This window comes from Zootoca vivipara, chromosome 6 (assembly GCF_965207765.1).
Source record: "Zootoca vivipara chromosome 6, rZooViv2.hap1.1, whole genome shotgun sequence".
In the NCBI taxonomy this organism is placed as follows: domain Eukaryota; kingdom Metazoa; phylum Chordata; class Lepidosauria; order Squamata; family Lacertidae; genus Zootoca; species Zootoca vivipara.
The window spans coordinates 81958239-81971778 of NC_142589.1; the positions used below are offsets into that span (position 1 = coordinate 81958239).

Sequence of the window (13540 nt, forward strand, 5' to 3'; positions counted from 1 at the left end):
CCCCCGTGATGTCCGGCTGCCCAGAAATTCTCAAGGCCCCCACCCCCACTACACACCCAGCCCGCCTTTCTGCCCCCACAACAACAGTGCACAGCCTTACGGGAATGGCCCCAGATCACAAAAGCCCCACAGGCAGTCTGGGAGAGGAGGGGTTCAACAGATCGAACCATCCCGTAAGCAGGGCTGAATCGCCTGGGCTCACTGCTACCCCAGAGATGGAAAAGAGAACACACTACTTAGAGATCTGTTTGTGAGGACTGTTCAGTGCCGGATTTACATATAAGCTAAACAAGCTCTAGCTTAGGGGCCCCCCAAAAAATTTAAAGGGGAAAAAACTGGATGTACATTTCCAAAAGATAAGATAAAAAATAATAATACCTACATACAGCAATCGTGTTTTGTGTTGTGTAGGCTCCTATGATGTAAGTCATGGGTCCCGTCTGCTCACCTGTTCCCTAAAATATCCCTTTCTATATATAGGGTGCCTACATTCTGCATGTGCAAATAGCTTGAGATACCTATGAGGTCCAAAAATTACCATATAGCACAGGGGTCAGCAAACCTTTTCAGCAGGGGGCCGGTCCACTGTCCCTCAGACCTTGTGGGAGGCCAGACTATATTTTGAAAAAATAAATAAATACTGTATGAATGAATTCCTATGCCCCACAAATAACCCAGAGATGCATTTTAAATAAAAGGACACATTCTACTCAAGTAAAAACACCAGGCAGGCCCCACAAATAAATAAAAGGACACATTCTGCTCATGTAAAAACATGCTGGTCCCCGGACCATCCGCGGGCCGGATTTAGAAGGTGATTGGGTCGTATCTGGCCCCCGGGCCTTAGTTTGGGGAACCCTGATATAGCATATGTGCAACACAAAAAACAGCGACAATTTGTTGTTGACAAAGGACAGCTGGACATATAAAGGGCCCCATTACCTTCAGTATCTTAGGGCCTTATCGAACCTAAATCTGGCCCTGGGACTGTTAACAAGCAGTAGGGACCCCTCAAGATCATCCATCTGACCCTGAATGTCATGGGAAACTTGCACCTTAGCTGCTAAAATGTTAGCCTAAAGTAGCACGGGTCTCCGGTTCTCCTGAAGTTGAAGGCACTTCCAGATATCTTGCTCGTCGAGCTTTCATTCTGAGTTGTTGGCGGGAAGGTTAAAATGGCATTTCCCATCATTTCCCTCCTTGTATTTTTAATATTTTAAGGGAAGCTGCCCAGAACGGCTGGGGAAACCCAGCCAGATGGGTGGGATATATTAAATTTATTATTATTGTTATTGTTATATTTATTATTGCAAAAACTCTAATCTTTTGGTGATGGCAACCAACTTAGATGGCTTTATTAAAGGAAAAGACAAATTTTTGGAGGAGAGGCTATAGTTGGCTGCTAGGCAGGACGGCTCTGTCGATAGCCCACTCCTCATCCTAATAGAGACTTTTCCCTCTCCCAAAACAGGCCGGTTGCAATAATTGCATGTAACACCCACGTCTTTCCAAGCTGTTGCAGATCCTGTTTGGAAAACCAAAGGGTCCACACCCTTTCCTTGATCTTCCTTCTTAACTGGGTCACTGGAAAGTTGACTGGAGCTGGGTACACACACACGCCGTCCTAAACCTTTAAAAGACATTCAGAGGGCCTTCTCCCCACCACAGAACTATGGGCCCTGTAGTTCAGCCCTCACAGAACTACAGTTCCCAGGAACCCTTTTAAGAAACACCCTACAGTGCCCAGAATTCTTTGTGTGTTCAGGAACCGGAGGCGAATCCAGAGTGTAAAAAAAAGAAGTAGCTCTTGCTGCAACAAAATGTTGCAGTGCTAAGAGTGGTGTGCTTCTGTGCAGGGCTTCAACCATCCTGAAAGAGGAGCTTTGTCTTGCAGCGCTATCAGGGGCAACTGGGGACTGCTGAGGCTGGTGGGGTAGGACAGCCCTGGTAGTAAGACTGTAAGAAGAAAGTGCTGGGTCAGACCCACGGCCCGTCTAGTCCAGCATCCTGTTCTCACAGCTGCCAACCAGGTGCCCCAATGGGAATCCTGCAAGCGGGATTCGAACGCAAGGTTTGCTGTGATCCCCAGCAGCTGGTTTTCACAAGCACTGCTGCCTCCAAAGGGTGGCACCTTTGGGGTGTACATCCATAACTTTCTTATCCCTAATAGCACATCCTAGCTTCACCCTGGCCATTGGCATACAATTGCAGGGCGGTGTGTACACAAGTTTTATCTCTCTTTTAATTTGCAAGATTGCATGCTTCTGCACATCTAGGACGTCCCTCAGGTATGTAGAAACCACCACCCCTAGTTGTGGCTGACCCCATTTTAGCTGCAAAATGATTGGCACTCAAACACCTGAGTTTTAGTAACAGGTAGGTAGCCGTGTTGGTCTGCCGTAGTCGAAACAAAATAGAAAAATTCCTTCCAGTAGCACCTTAGAGACCAACTAAGTTTGTCATAATTGATGCTTTTGAATTCTGGTGCTGGAGGAGACTCTTGAGAGTCCCATGGACTGCAAGAAGATCAAACCTATCCATTCTGAAGGAAATCAGCCCTGAGTGCTCACTGGAAGGACAGATCCTGAAGCTGAGGCTCCAATACTTTGGCCACCTCATGAGAAGAGAAGAATCCTTGGAAAAGACCCTGATGTTGGGAAAGATGGAGGGCACTAGGAGAAGGGGACGACAGAGGACGAGATGGTTGGACAGTGTTCTCGAAGCTACGAACATGAGTTTGACCAAACTGCGGGAGGCAGCGCAAGACAGGAGTGCCTGGCGTGCTATGGTCCATGGGTTGACGAAGAGTCGGACTAGACTAAACGACAAAACAACAACAAGTTTGTCATTGGTATGAGCTTTCGTGTGCATGCACACTTCTTCAGATGCACTGAAAGGGAAGTCGCCAGACCCTTATATATAGTGGGAAGGTGGGGAGGGGTATTACTCAGAAGGGTGGTGGGAATGGGTGGTTGGCTGATAGGTGTGGTAAACCTGTGGACGACTGTTAACGACTGCAATTGGTCTTACAGGAAAAAGCAAGGGATGAGATGGGTTTATCATGTATAATGAGATAAGAATCCAATGTCTCTATTCAGACCAGGTCTCTCCATGGTTTTAAGTTTGATGGATGATGACTGGCTTGGCATCTCAACCTCTGTGCCTGGCCAGATGAGGGATGAGTGACAAGCTGAAGGGTCTGCCCTTCAGCTGGTCAGTCTATTTCCCCGTTGCACTTGTAGCAGTTCTGGAAGCCCGGACCACAAATCTCAGCCTGTGAAATTCCAGAATCAGGAACACGATTTCAGTCCAGGATCGCTTCCATATATCAGACCCCAGAGTCTGGCTTCCCTGCAGTTAAAGGTAAAGGTAAAGGGACCCCTGACTGTTAGGTCCAGACTCAGTCGCGGATGACTCTGGGGTTACGGCACTCATCTCGCTTTACTGGCCAAGGGAGCCGGTGTACAGCTTCCGGGTCATGTGGCCAGCATGACTAAGCCGCTTCTGGCAAACCAGAGCAGCGCATGGAAACACCGTTTACCTTCCTGCCGGAGCGGTACCTATTTATCTACTTGCACTTTAACGTGCTTTTGAACTGCTTAGGTGGGCAGGAGCAGGGACTGAGCAACGGGAGCTCACCCCGTCGCGGGGATTTGAACCGCCAACCTTCTGATCGGCAAGCCCTAGGCTCTGTGGTTTAGACCACAGCGCCACCCGCGTCCCTGCAGTTAGTTAGTTGTAAATGGAATTCAAACAGAGTGTCCACATTTGATACGTTGCTATACAGGTATATTCCAGCAATGTTCTTTCCCATGGCACGGATCCTTCTCCTTACCCGCAAGGAGTTCAGCGAAGTTTCCCGGCACATTAAAAAATGTTCCTTTCACACGTCGTCTGCAATCCTGAACCTACTCACCTGCGAGTGAGGCTGCTGAAATGGACAGGGCTGACTTCTGAGTAGATGTGGTTCAGATCGCCCTGTGAACCCTTTTCATCGCTCCCTCAGTGAGAGTTAAGAGCAGGCATCCCCAAACTGCGGCCCTCCAGATGTTTTGGCCTACAACTACCATGATCCCTAGCTAACAGGACCAGTGGTCAGGGATGATGGGAATTGTAGTCCAAAACATCTGGAGGGCTGAAGTCTGGGGATGCCTGGTTAAGAGCATAAGAACTCGGTCAGTTGCCCATGACACTCTTAGTCCTGGGGCTGTGGGTTCGAGCCCTACATTGGGTGAAACACTCCTGCTTTGCAGGGGGTTGGGCTAGATGACCCTCGTGGTCCCTTCTAACTCTACGGTTCTAAGAAGAGGCTCCTGGATTGGCCCATCTAGTCCAGCATTCTTGCAGCAGCCAACCAGTTGCAGCGCATAGTTCCTGTGGAACTCACTGCCACTGGAAACAGTGATGGCCTCCAACCTAGATGGCTTTAAAAGAGAATTATAGGTCCAAGAGGAGGAGGAGGAGGAGGAAGGAGTCCCACCACCCAGACCCTCACTCTTTTCTCCTTCTCCTTAAAACCAGCCAGAGGTCAGTCATCCTTCAGTGCAAATTTGGGCATGGGGCGCGCCTTGGCTTTCCAGGGCTCGTCCAGCCTGAGCCTCAGCACATTGGAGATGACCCACTTCTCCAGCAGGAGGGAGCCCACGAACCAAATGAGGCTGTGCTCTAGGGCTACGATCCCCATGAAGTTGTAGTAGAAGCCGCTGAAGTCCCAGGGGCAGGCCCCGAAACAGCTGAGAATGTAGCCCGTTGAAAACTGCCACAGGTAGATGCAGAGGCTGTAGAGGAGGCAACGAGTGAAGAGGCAGCAGTCATTCCGCAGCCAGGTGTAGAGGCGCTCCAAAGCCAGGCCGCAGGTCCCATAGACGAAGAAAGACAGCAACGTGGTGGCCCCTTGGAAGGCCCAGTCCTCACCCAAGATGATGGCCGTGAATAGGATTTCCAAGAGGTAGCCATGGAAAGCGTAGAGGTACGTTCGGCACAGCAGGTTCAGGGGCTCGGGGGCCGTCCCCATGGCTCACCGCGACCTGCGCGCAGGAAGAGATGGGGCTCATCAGGCAGGGGGTTGTGGAAATGAAGAGTTGGGAGGGACCTCCAGGGGCCATCTAGCTCAACCCCCACCTGCAACACGGGGATCAGCACAGACGGACCGCAGACAGATAGCCACCCAACAACCTCCAATGCAGGAGGGTCCGTCCACCACCTTCCGATGGAGTCTGTTCCTCTGCCAAATAACTATTGCTTCCATCAGGAAGTTCCCCCTGAAATTTAGTTGGAATTGGCTTCTTAGCAGGTCCCCTGCAGTTTTAAATATCTCTGAGTGATGGCCGTCTGAGCCAGAGTTAAGCCCTCAGACATTCCACCAGTGTTTGCTAAGGTGCCAGGGGGCTTAGAAAAATTATTTAAGGAAATAAGTTATAGCCATCAGTCCAATACAGTGGTACCTTGGTTCTCAAAAGCCTTGGTTCTCAAACTGCGAAAACCCAGAAGTAAGTGTTCCGGTTTTCAAGTTAATTTGTTTTTGTGACTGTGTGGAACCCAGTTCAGCTACTGATTGATTGGTTGTGTGACTGCGGAAATGGATAAAAGCCCCCCATCCAAACAATGACTATCATCAGTGAAGGGAAGAAGAAAAATATTTAATTTGAATTTTTATCACCTACAATACTGTCTTATTTATTTTATAATACAGTACATTGATTCTTGCTTTCATTTTATGGATCAACGGTCTCCTAAGATAGTATAATTCATGTTAAATTGCTGTTTTAGGAGTTGTTTTTAAAAGTCTGGAACGGATTAATAAGTTTAGCATTACTTTCTATGGGAAAGCGTGCCTTGGTTTTGGAACACTTTCGTTTTGGAACGGAATTGCGGAACAGATTACCATAATTTCCCGTCTATAGGACGCCCCCATGTATAAGACGCCCCCTATTTTGGGGGGTTCAGATTTAAGAAAATGGGGGGGAGATGTATCCGTGTATAAGATGCCCCCTAATTTTTGACATGATTTGTTAGGGGGGAAACCTAGTCATATACATGGAAAAATACGGTAAGTTTGAGAACTAAAGTAGTACCACTGTATGTAAAAAAAAGCAGGCAGGTGGATATACAAGCAAATTTACAATATATGAGCAAATAGAATGCACAGATCTAAAACCATAATGCCAGTCCTGCTGCATGGAGCCAATGGCTCATCTAGCCTGGAAACGCATTCTCACAGTAGCTGAATACCCCAAAGAACCTAGGAGTCTAGATAGACTGCCTCTGGACCTGGAGGTTCTATAAGGACATAGCAATTTGCTGGATTAGGCTGAACTCGTTTGCACAGTGGCTTGCCAGATGCCTGGCTGGAAAACCCGCAAGCGGGGTTTGAGGACTACAACTCCCATCAGCCCCTGCTGGCTCGGGGCTGATGGGAGTTGTAGTCTAGAACAGCGTTTCTCAACCGCTGTTCCGCGGCACACTACTGTGCCGCGAGACGCTGGCTGGTGTGCCGCGGCGTGTGGCGACGAGAAGGGCGATTTGCAGAACTACCGTACGGAGCGGAGAACCTTCTCAGCATGGCTGCGTTTGAGCCTTCACAAGATGGCGGCGATTCCTGTCATAACCCGCCTGCCTGCCCCGCCCGCACCACCACCACTCTCCGCTGTCTCTTTTATCTCTATGGTTCCTCCTCGAGCGTCCCTTTGACTTAGTTGTCTATGGTCTTCCGCACCCAATCGAAAGCCGCCGAGCGCTCATATAGGGCGGCACAGAGTTAAATTTTTTAACTTTTTTAATGGTGGTGTGCCGCGTGATTTTTTTCACGGAACAAGTGTGCCGTGGCCCAAAAAAGGTTGAGAAACACTGGTCTAGAACACCTGGAAAGGCAGCAAGTTGGAGAAGGCCTGAGCTACGTACGGTGTGGCGTATGAAGCCCCGCTCACTTGCCTCTGCACATTGCTGTGTTTTGTGGTTTGATTGTTGCAAGCAACCTTGAGGGCTAGAAGCATGCTCTTTTGCCATTAATGAAATTTGAAAGCTGTGGGTTCCTCCTGGATTCTGCCCAGCTTGCACAGTCACCTCACCCATTAGACTGCAACAGCGCTATTGCCTAAGCCAGTCTAGGTGGCACTGACTCAGACAGGTTCCCCAGGATTTCCCACCAGCTGCAATTCAGAAGAATGTGCAAAGGGCTCGCTCGGATCACAGCCCAGGACTCTGTTTCCAGCTGTGGCTACACGACAAAAGGTAAAAGGTAAAGGACCCATGGATGGTTAAGTCCAGTCCAAGGTGACTATGGGGTTGCAGCGTTCATCTCCAGCCCCCAGGAATGGGTATTCACAGATAGACTCCCTCTCAGCATGGAGGCTCCATTCTGCCCTATCTGTTCACTAGCCATCGGTGGATACATTTCTCTGACTTTGTCCAATCCTCTTTTAAAGGCATCTAAAAGAGTGACTACCATTAAGGCTGAGCATTCCATGTCTGGGCAATTTCTTATTTGTCTGCTTTTAAACCTGCTGCCAACGACATTCATTTGGCCGGAGCAGCAATTCAAGTTACTAGACCACATGGCGTTGCCTAAAATGCACAAGCACACTTTTTTTAAAAAAAATAGGAAAATACCCCTCTTCCTATTCTTCATGAATAATATTCACACAAAGGCATGTTGAGGTTTTTAAACAGAGGTTGGCTGGCAATCTGTTGGGGATTCTTTTGCCCTGCACTTCAGTGGGTTGGGCTAGATGACTCTTGGGGGTCCCTTCCGACAATTCTATGATTCTATGAGGATGGGTTTGGTCCCATCAGCCCCAATAGCCAGCAGAAACAATGTTTAGAGACTATGATAATGATGGTGAGAGAATCCGGAGGCTGAGAGGGAGGCTGGGTCAGAAGGAAAATGAATGGCTATTGATTTATATATATTTGCATGAACGTTACATTTTAATATGTGACAGTGTATTTTTGCAATATTTTGTTTAAGCTGTCTGTCGCTCGCTTCAGTTCCCTATACAGTACACCACTTAGGGATGTTTTTAATCTATCAAGTGGTACAGAAATCAATCGATCAGTTTCAGACCCTGCTGCACTTTCTGCCGCCTCCCGTGCAAACAGTCCAAAAGCGAGGTACTTACCCTAGAATCGCTGGTTTCCCCCCCGATCTTCCTTTGCTTCCTATATTTCTATGCTTTCATATATTTCTATATTTCTAAATGGACCACAGTGGTCTTGAAGGGAAACAGGGACTTCTCAGAGGCAGAGAACTCCTGGGACCTCTTCCCGGGTCCGGAAGGGAATGATGCTTAGTGGTTGGAGCAGTGAGGCGAGAAGTTCCTGCTCCACGCCCCGATTTGTGGGTGTGGCACTTCCTCCTGCGGAGGCTTTGCTTTCCACACCATTTCAAAGGCACCTGTTGCTGAACGTGAGCAGTGAGCACCTATCTTCTGAGCCTAGGGATAATTAGACATGTTTTGCAGGGAGGGGCAATTTTTTTGCTCCACTCCTTTGGACGCCTCCGTGTAAACACGTTAGCAAACTTAAAACTAAGGGGAGGAAAGCCAGGTCGGGCTGCAGGACTTCCTGGATGGCTGGAACATTGGCTGCCCAGGCCTGGAATACTAATCCCTGCTTGGAAATTATACAGTGGGAAGAATTCCAAAGGGATTATATACCTCAGAAGGGTGATATCTGATTGAAGCCTCTGTGAGGAGGGGAAAGCACTCTGTACCATCTCAGAGGCGCTCTCCCCTTAGTTAACTCATAGAATTGTAGAGTTGGAAGGGACCACGAGAGTCATCTAGCCCAGACCCCTGCAATGCAGGAATCTTTAGGAAGGATCCAAGGGTCATCTAGTCCAACTGTTAAAACCGTGGTTATGGAAGACAATTCTACTCGGCTACAAGGGACCGCCAAAGAAGAAGAAGAAGCAAGTTCGTTGAATAAAGATCAGGCTTACTTACTAGCCTCTTTCCTTCTCAATACAGTGGTACCTCAATTTAAGTACACAATTGGTTCGGGAAGTCTGTACTTAACCTGAAGCGTACTTAACCTGAAAGTTAAGTTAAGTTAAACTTTCCCATTGAAAGTAATGGAATTGGAAAGTGGATTAATCTGCTCCAGACGGGTCTGTGGAGTACTTAAACTGAAAGTACTCAAACCGAAGTGTACTTAAACCAAGGTATGACTGTATTCTCTGGTTGGCCTCTGTTATTTCTCCTACCGATGGAGAACCCACTTAAGGAGACTCTACAGGCTTTTGGACGCCACATAAGCGATAAAGGAGCAGGTTTTTTTAATAACACGATCCTTCCACCAATGGAGCTCTTGGGTAGGTGTCTCCCCCCCCCCTTCCAGCCCTGCCTAAGAGAGATCCATAGGCTTGGGTCAGGAGAGAGGATTTGCTCTGTTTAACCCTTCCTCTCCCAGGCTGCCTGTTGGGCTGCGTGACCTTGGGCAGTTCCCATGAAATTATGCCTTGGTGGGGAGGGAGCAGGGCAGAAAGGCTTTGGGGAGAGGGCTTGAGAATCTCCAGCAGCCTTGCAGTACATGGCAGGCGATGGGATCTTCCTCCCCTTTTTAAGAAAGACCTTTTGTTCTTGTTTAAAAGAAAAGTGGGGAGAGCTCCAAGATAGATGAATGGGAACTTGCCCCCACCCCCCACTTCAAATCTCCCTGAAACATCTGCTATAGACACAAATAAGCCAACACTCAGACTTGGACAAAGCATACAGTACTTTGCTGGGTTTGACACCCTCCAACATTTCTCCGATAAAAATAGGGACGTCCTTAATAATAATAATAATTAAAAAGTTACAGGGAACCAGGCAGAGGGCCTTCTCGGTAGTGGCACCCACCCTGTGGAATGCCCTCCCACCAGAGGTCAAAGAGAACAACAACTACCAGACCTTTAGGAGGCATCTCAAGGCAGCCCTGTTCAGGGAAGCTTTTAATGTTTGATGGATTTCTGTATTTTAATATTTTGCTGGAAGCCGCCCAGAGTGGCTGGGGGAGCCCGGCCAGATGGGCGGGGTATAAATAACAAATTATTATTATTATTATTATTATTATTATTATTATTATTATTATAATATAAAAATACCTCACCCATCTGACTGGCTTGGCCCAGCCACTCTCCCAACATATATAAACACAAAATCAAATACTGTATTTAAAAACTTCCCTATACATGGCTGCCTTCAGATGTCTTCTAAAGGTTGCGTAGTTACTTATCTCCTTGGCTCGGGGGTTGCATAACTACATACCCTGCAACATTTCTCCCTTGAGAAAATAATAATAATAATAATAATAATAATAATAATAATAATAATAATAATAAATTTATTTATACCCTGCCCTCCCCAGCCAGGGCTGGGCTCAGGGCGGCTAACACCAAATATAAATTACAATAAAACGTAATAGAAAAAAAACCCAGTTAATTAAAATACAGCTTAAAATGCAGCCTCATTTTAGTAAGAGCCCATGAATCAAGACCATAAAGGGAGGAAACATCAGATATTCACCCGAGCCAGCTATCCATGCTGGTCCCATATGGGCCAGCAAAAACGCCAAGGGAAAATTTATATACCAGATCCCATATAAGGGGTCAGAGTGAGTCTAAGCTGAAGGCCAGGCCAGGCGGAACAGCTCTGCCTTCCTGGCCCTGCGGAAAGATGTCAAATCCCGCAGGGCCCTGGTCTCTTGTGACAGAGTGTTCCACCATGTCGGGGCCAGTGCTGAAAAGGCCCTGGCCCTAGTTGGAAACCAATCTAACCTCCTTGAGGCTTGGGACCTCCAAAGTGTTGTTATTTGCAGACCTTAAGGTCCTCCGTGGGGCATACCAGGAGAGGCGGCCCCATAGGTACGAGGGTCCTAGGCCGCATAGGGCTTTAAAGGTCAAAACCAGCACCTTAAACCTGACCCTGTACTCCACCGGGAGCCAGTGCAGCTGGTAAAACACTGGATGAATGTGATCCTGCGGCAAGGACCCCGTAAGGAGCCTTTCCACGGCATTCTGCACCCGCTGGAGTTTCTGGGTCAGCTTCAAGGGCAGCCCCGCGTAGAGCGAGTTACAATAATCAAGCCTAGAGGTGACCATCGCATGGATCACTGTGGCCAGATCAGGGCGAGAGAGGTAACTGCTTGATACGGCGGAGATGGAAAAATGCCACCTTTGCTGTGGCTGCAACCTGCACCTCCATAGAAAGGGAGGCGTCGAAGGTTACACCCAAGCTATTGACAGAAGGCACTGGCACTAATTGAGTCCCCGCAAGAGGTGGGAGTTGGCCCCATAACCCCATGTTGTCCCGACCCAGCCAGAGGACCCCCGTCTTCGAAGGATTTAACTTCAACCAACTCCCACGTAGCCATCCAGCCACAGCTTCCAAGCACCTGGTCAGTGTGTCCGGGGCGAGGCAGGGCGGCCGTCCATCAACAGATAAATCTGGGTGTCATCAGCATATTGATGACAACCCAGCCCAAAACTCTGGACAATCTCTGGGCAAGGGGACGCATAAAGGTATTAAAAAGCATCGGGGAAAGGATTGCACCTTCAGGTCACCACACACCAAGGAGTGAGTGCCTTGACAACAATGCCTTCCCTAGTGCCCACTTGAGAAGTGTGCATGCACACGGAAGCTCATACCAATGACAAACTTAGTTGGTCTCTAAGGTGCTACTGGAAGGAATTTTTTTTATTTTGTTTTGAGATAAAGGAGCGCAGGCATTGTCGGACTGTGCCCTGAATCCCCACGTCGGTAAGGCGGTGGTCCAAAAGTTCGTGATCGACCATGTCAAAGGCTGCTGACAAATCTAAAAGAATCAGCAGTCCCGACCCACCTCGATCCAGCTGTCTGGACGGCTTAAGGAAAAGCAGGACATTCCGGGATCAAATCAGAAACCAGAATGGCTTCCGTAAATCGGCGGCTGTCCCTGGAAAATAGGGACACTTGGAGGGTCTGGGGTTTGTGTGTTTTCGTGCAAATGACAAAGATGTTTCCTTAGCTGCGCCTCACACTGAAGTCACAAGAACATAGGAAGAGGCCTGCAGGATCAAGTCTGTGGCCCACCTGGTCCTGTATCCTGTTCTCACAGCGGCCGACCAGATGCCTCTTCTGAGAAGCCCATAATCAGAACCCAATTAATCATAATTATAATAATTATAATTGCATGCAATCTCTCCTGTTGCAGCGCTTCATCCAGTGGCATGCTTCTGGGTCACAATGCTTTCCTTTGCTTTCTGCTCCGAAAACACAGATTGGATACGCAAAAGTTCTGGCAATGCTCAGGGTTAAAAGGTGTGGGGGGGTAGAACGTGAGTGTTTTCCTGGCATGTGTGCACAAGTTGCCTGTGAAAGCTGCAAGCCAAGAGAGCGTGACTCTGCAGAGAAATAAACCAACTTTTTGCAGAGCTTGCAAAACTTCCCGCTCGCTGCTGGACCACCTCGCCTGCTCTCAAAGTACAACAACACCACCCTCTGCTGGATGGCTGATGAAGCACAGGCAGCCTGTTTGTCGAACACTCATCCTCAAGCCCTTTCTGATTTTATTTTAAAATGTGGGCTTGGGTCAAGCGAGGACACTTCCAGATGACCTGCTTATTGAGCACTTGCACTGCTTTGTTTGTGGGGATATGTTAGATGACGTTGCATCAAAGCACGTGTTATTTCATGCTTCCCTGTTACTTTCCTTACTGCAAACAGTCTGGATTTTCAGTCAGGTGTGTTTTATTTGGGTGTTTTGATTGCCACCTCTACCCCTTACCCCAGGCGTAGGCAAATTCAGCCCTGCTGATGTTTTGGGACTACAATTCCCATAATCCCTGACCACTGGTCCTGTTAGCTAGGGATCATGGGAGTTGTAGTCCCAAAACATCTGGAGGGCCAAGTTTGCCTATGGCTGCCTTACCCCTTCAAACGATTGCAGCCGGCACCCATGGGGCATTTCTCTCCCCTTTTCTGAGTAACACCATAAGGCTTTTCCCTGTGAATTTTCTCAGCTGGTGTGAATCAGAAAGGTCCAAACACTCATCCCTGGCCCTGGTTGCGCAGTGACACTGTTGACCTGAGAGGATGGAGGGCTGGACCAACCCAGGGCCCAGGCAGGCTGGGGGGGGAGGGGTTCTGAGCCACTCCAAACCCTCCACCCTCCTCCAACGTGGCTTCAAGAGCTCGAGAAGGAACGGGAGGCTGCCCATGGCGAGAGTGCAAATAAGCCACAGGAGTAAATTGTGTAGGCCAGATTTCCCCAAACTTGGTTCTCCAGCTGGTTTTGGACTACAACTCCCATCATCCCTTGCTAGCAGGACCAGTGCCCAGGAATGAATGGGAAGTGTAGTCCAAAAACAGTGACCCAAGGTTGGGAAACCCTGGCGTAGGCACTTTGGGCAAAGGTCGTGGCTTAGTGTTAGAGCATCTGCTTTGCATGAAAACCTGCGGAGCTGCTGCCAGTCAGAGTAGACAGTACTGAGGTACATGGCCCAATGGACTGGTTTGCTCTAAGGCCGCTTCCTCTGTGTCTATTAAACCATCCCTTTATTCAGAATCAAGAAGAACCGGCATCT

The 13540-nt window shown here is 48.5% G+C and overlaps 1 protein-coding gene across 1 annotated transcript; it reads right to left on the bottom strand.

The window, feature by feature from the left end:
- Positions 1–50: 50 nt before the first annotated feature.
- On the bottom strand, positions 51–13469 carry LOC118087950 (transmembrane protein 229B-like). The gene is made up of 2 exons (XM_035121036.3): positions 8118–13469; positions 51–5027 (listed from the first exon to the last, which is right to left on the bottom strand). Exon 2 carries the CDS (start codon positions 5012–5014, stop codon positions 4529–4531), a length of 486 nt encoding a protein of 161 aa, XP_034976927.1. The 5' UTR covers positions 5015–5027; positions 8118–13469; the 3' UTR covers positions 51–4528.
- Positions 13470–13540: the final 71 nt, after the last annotated feature.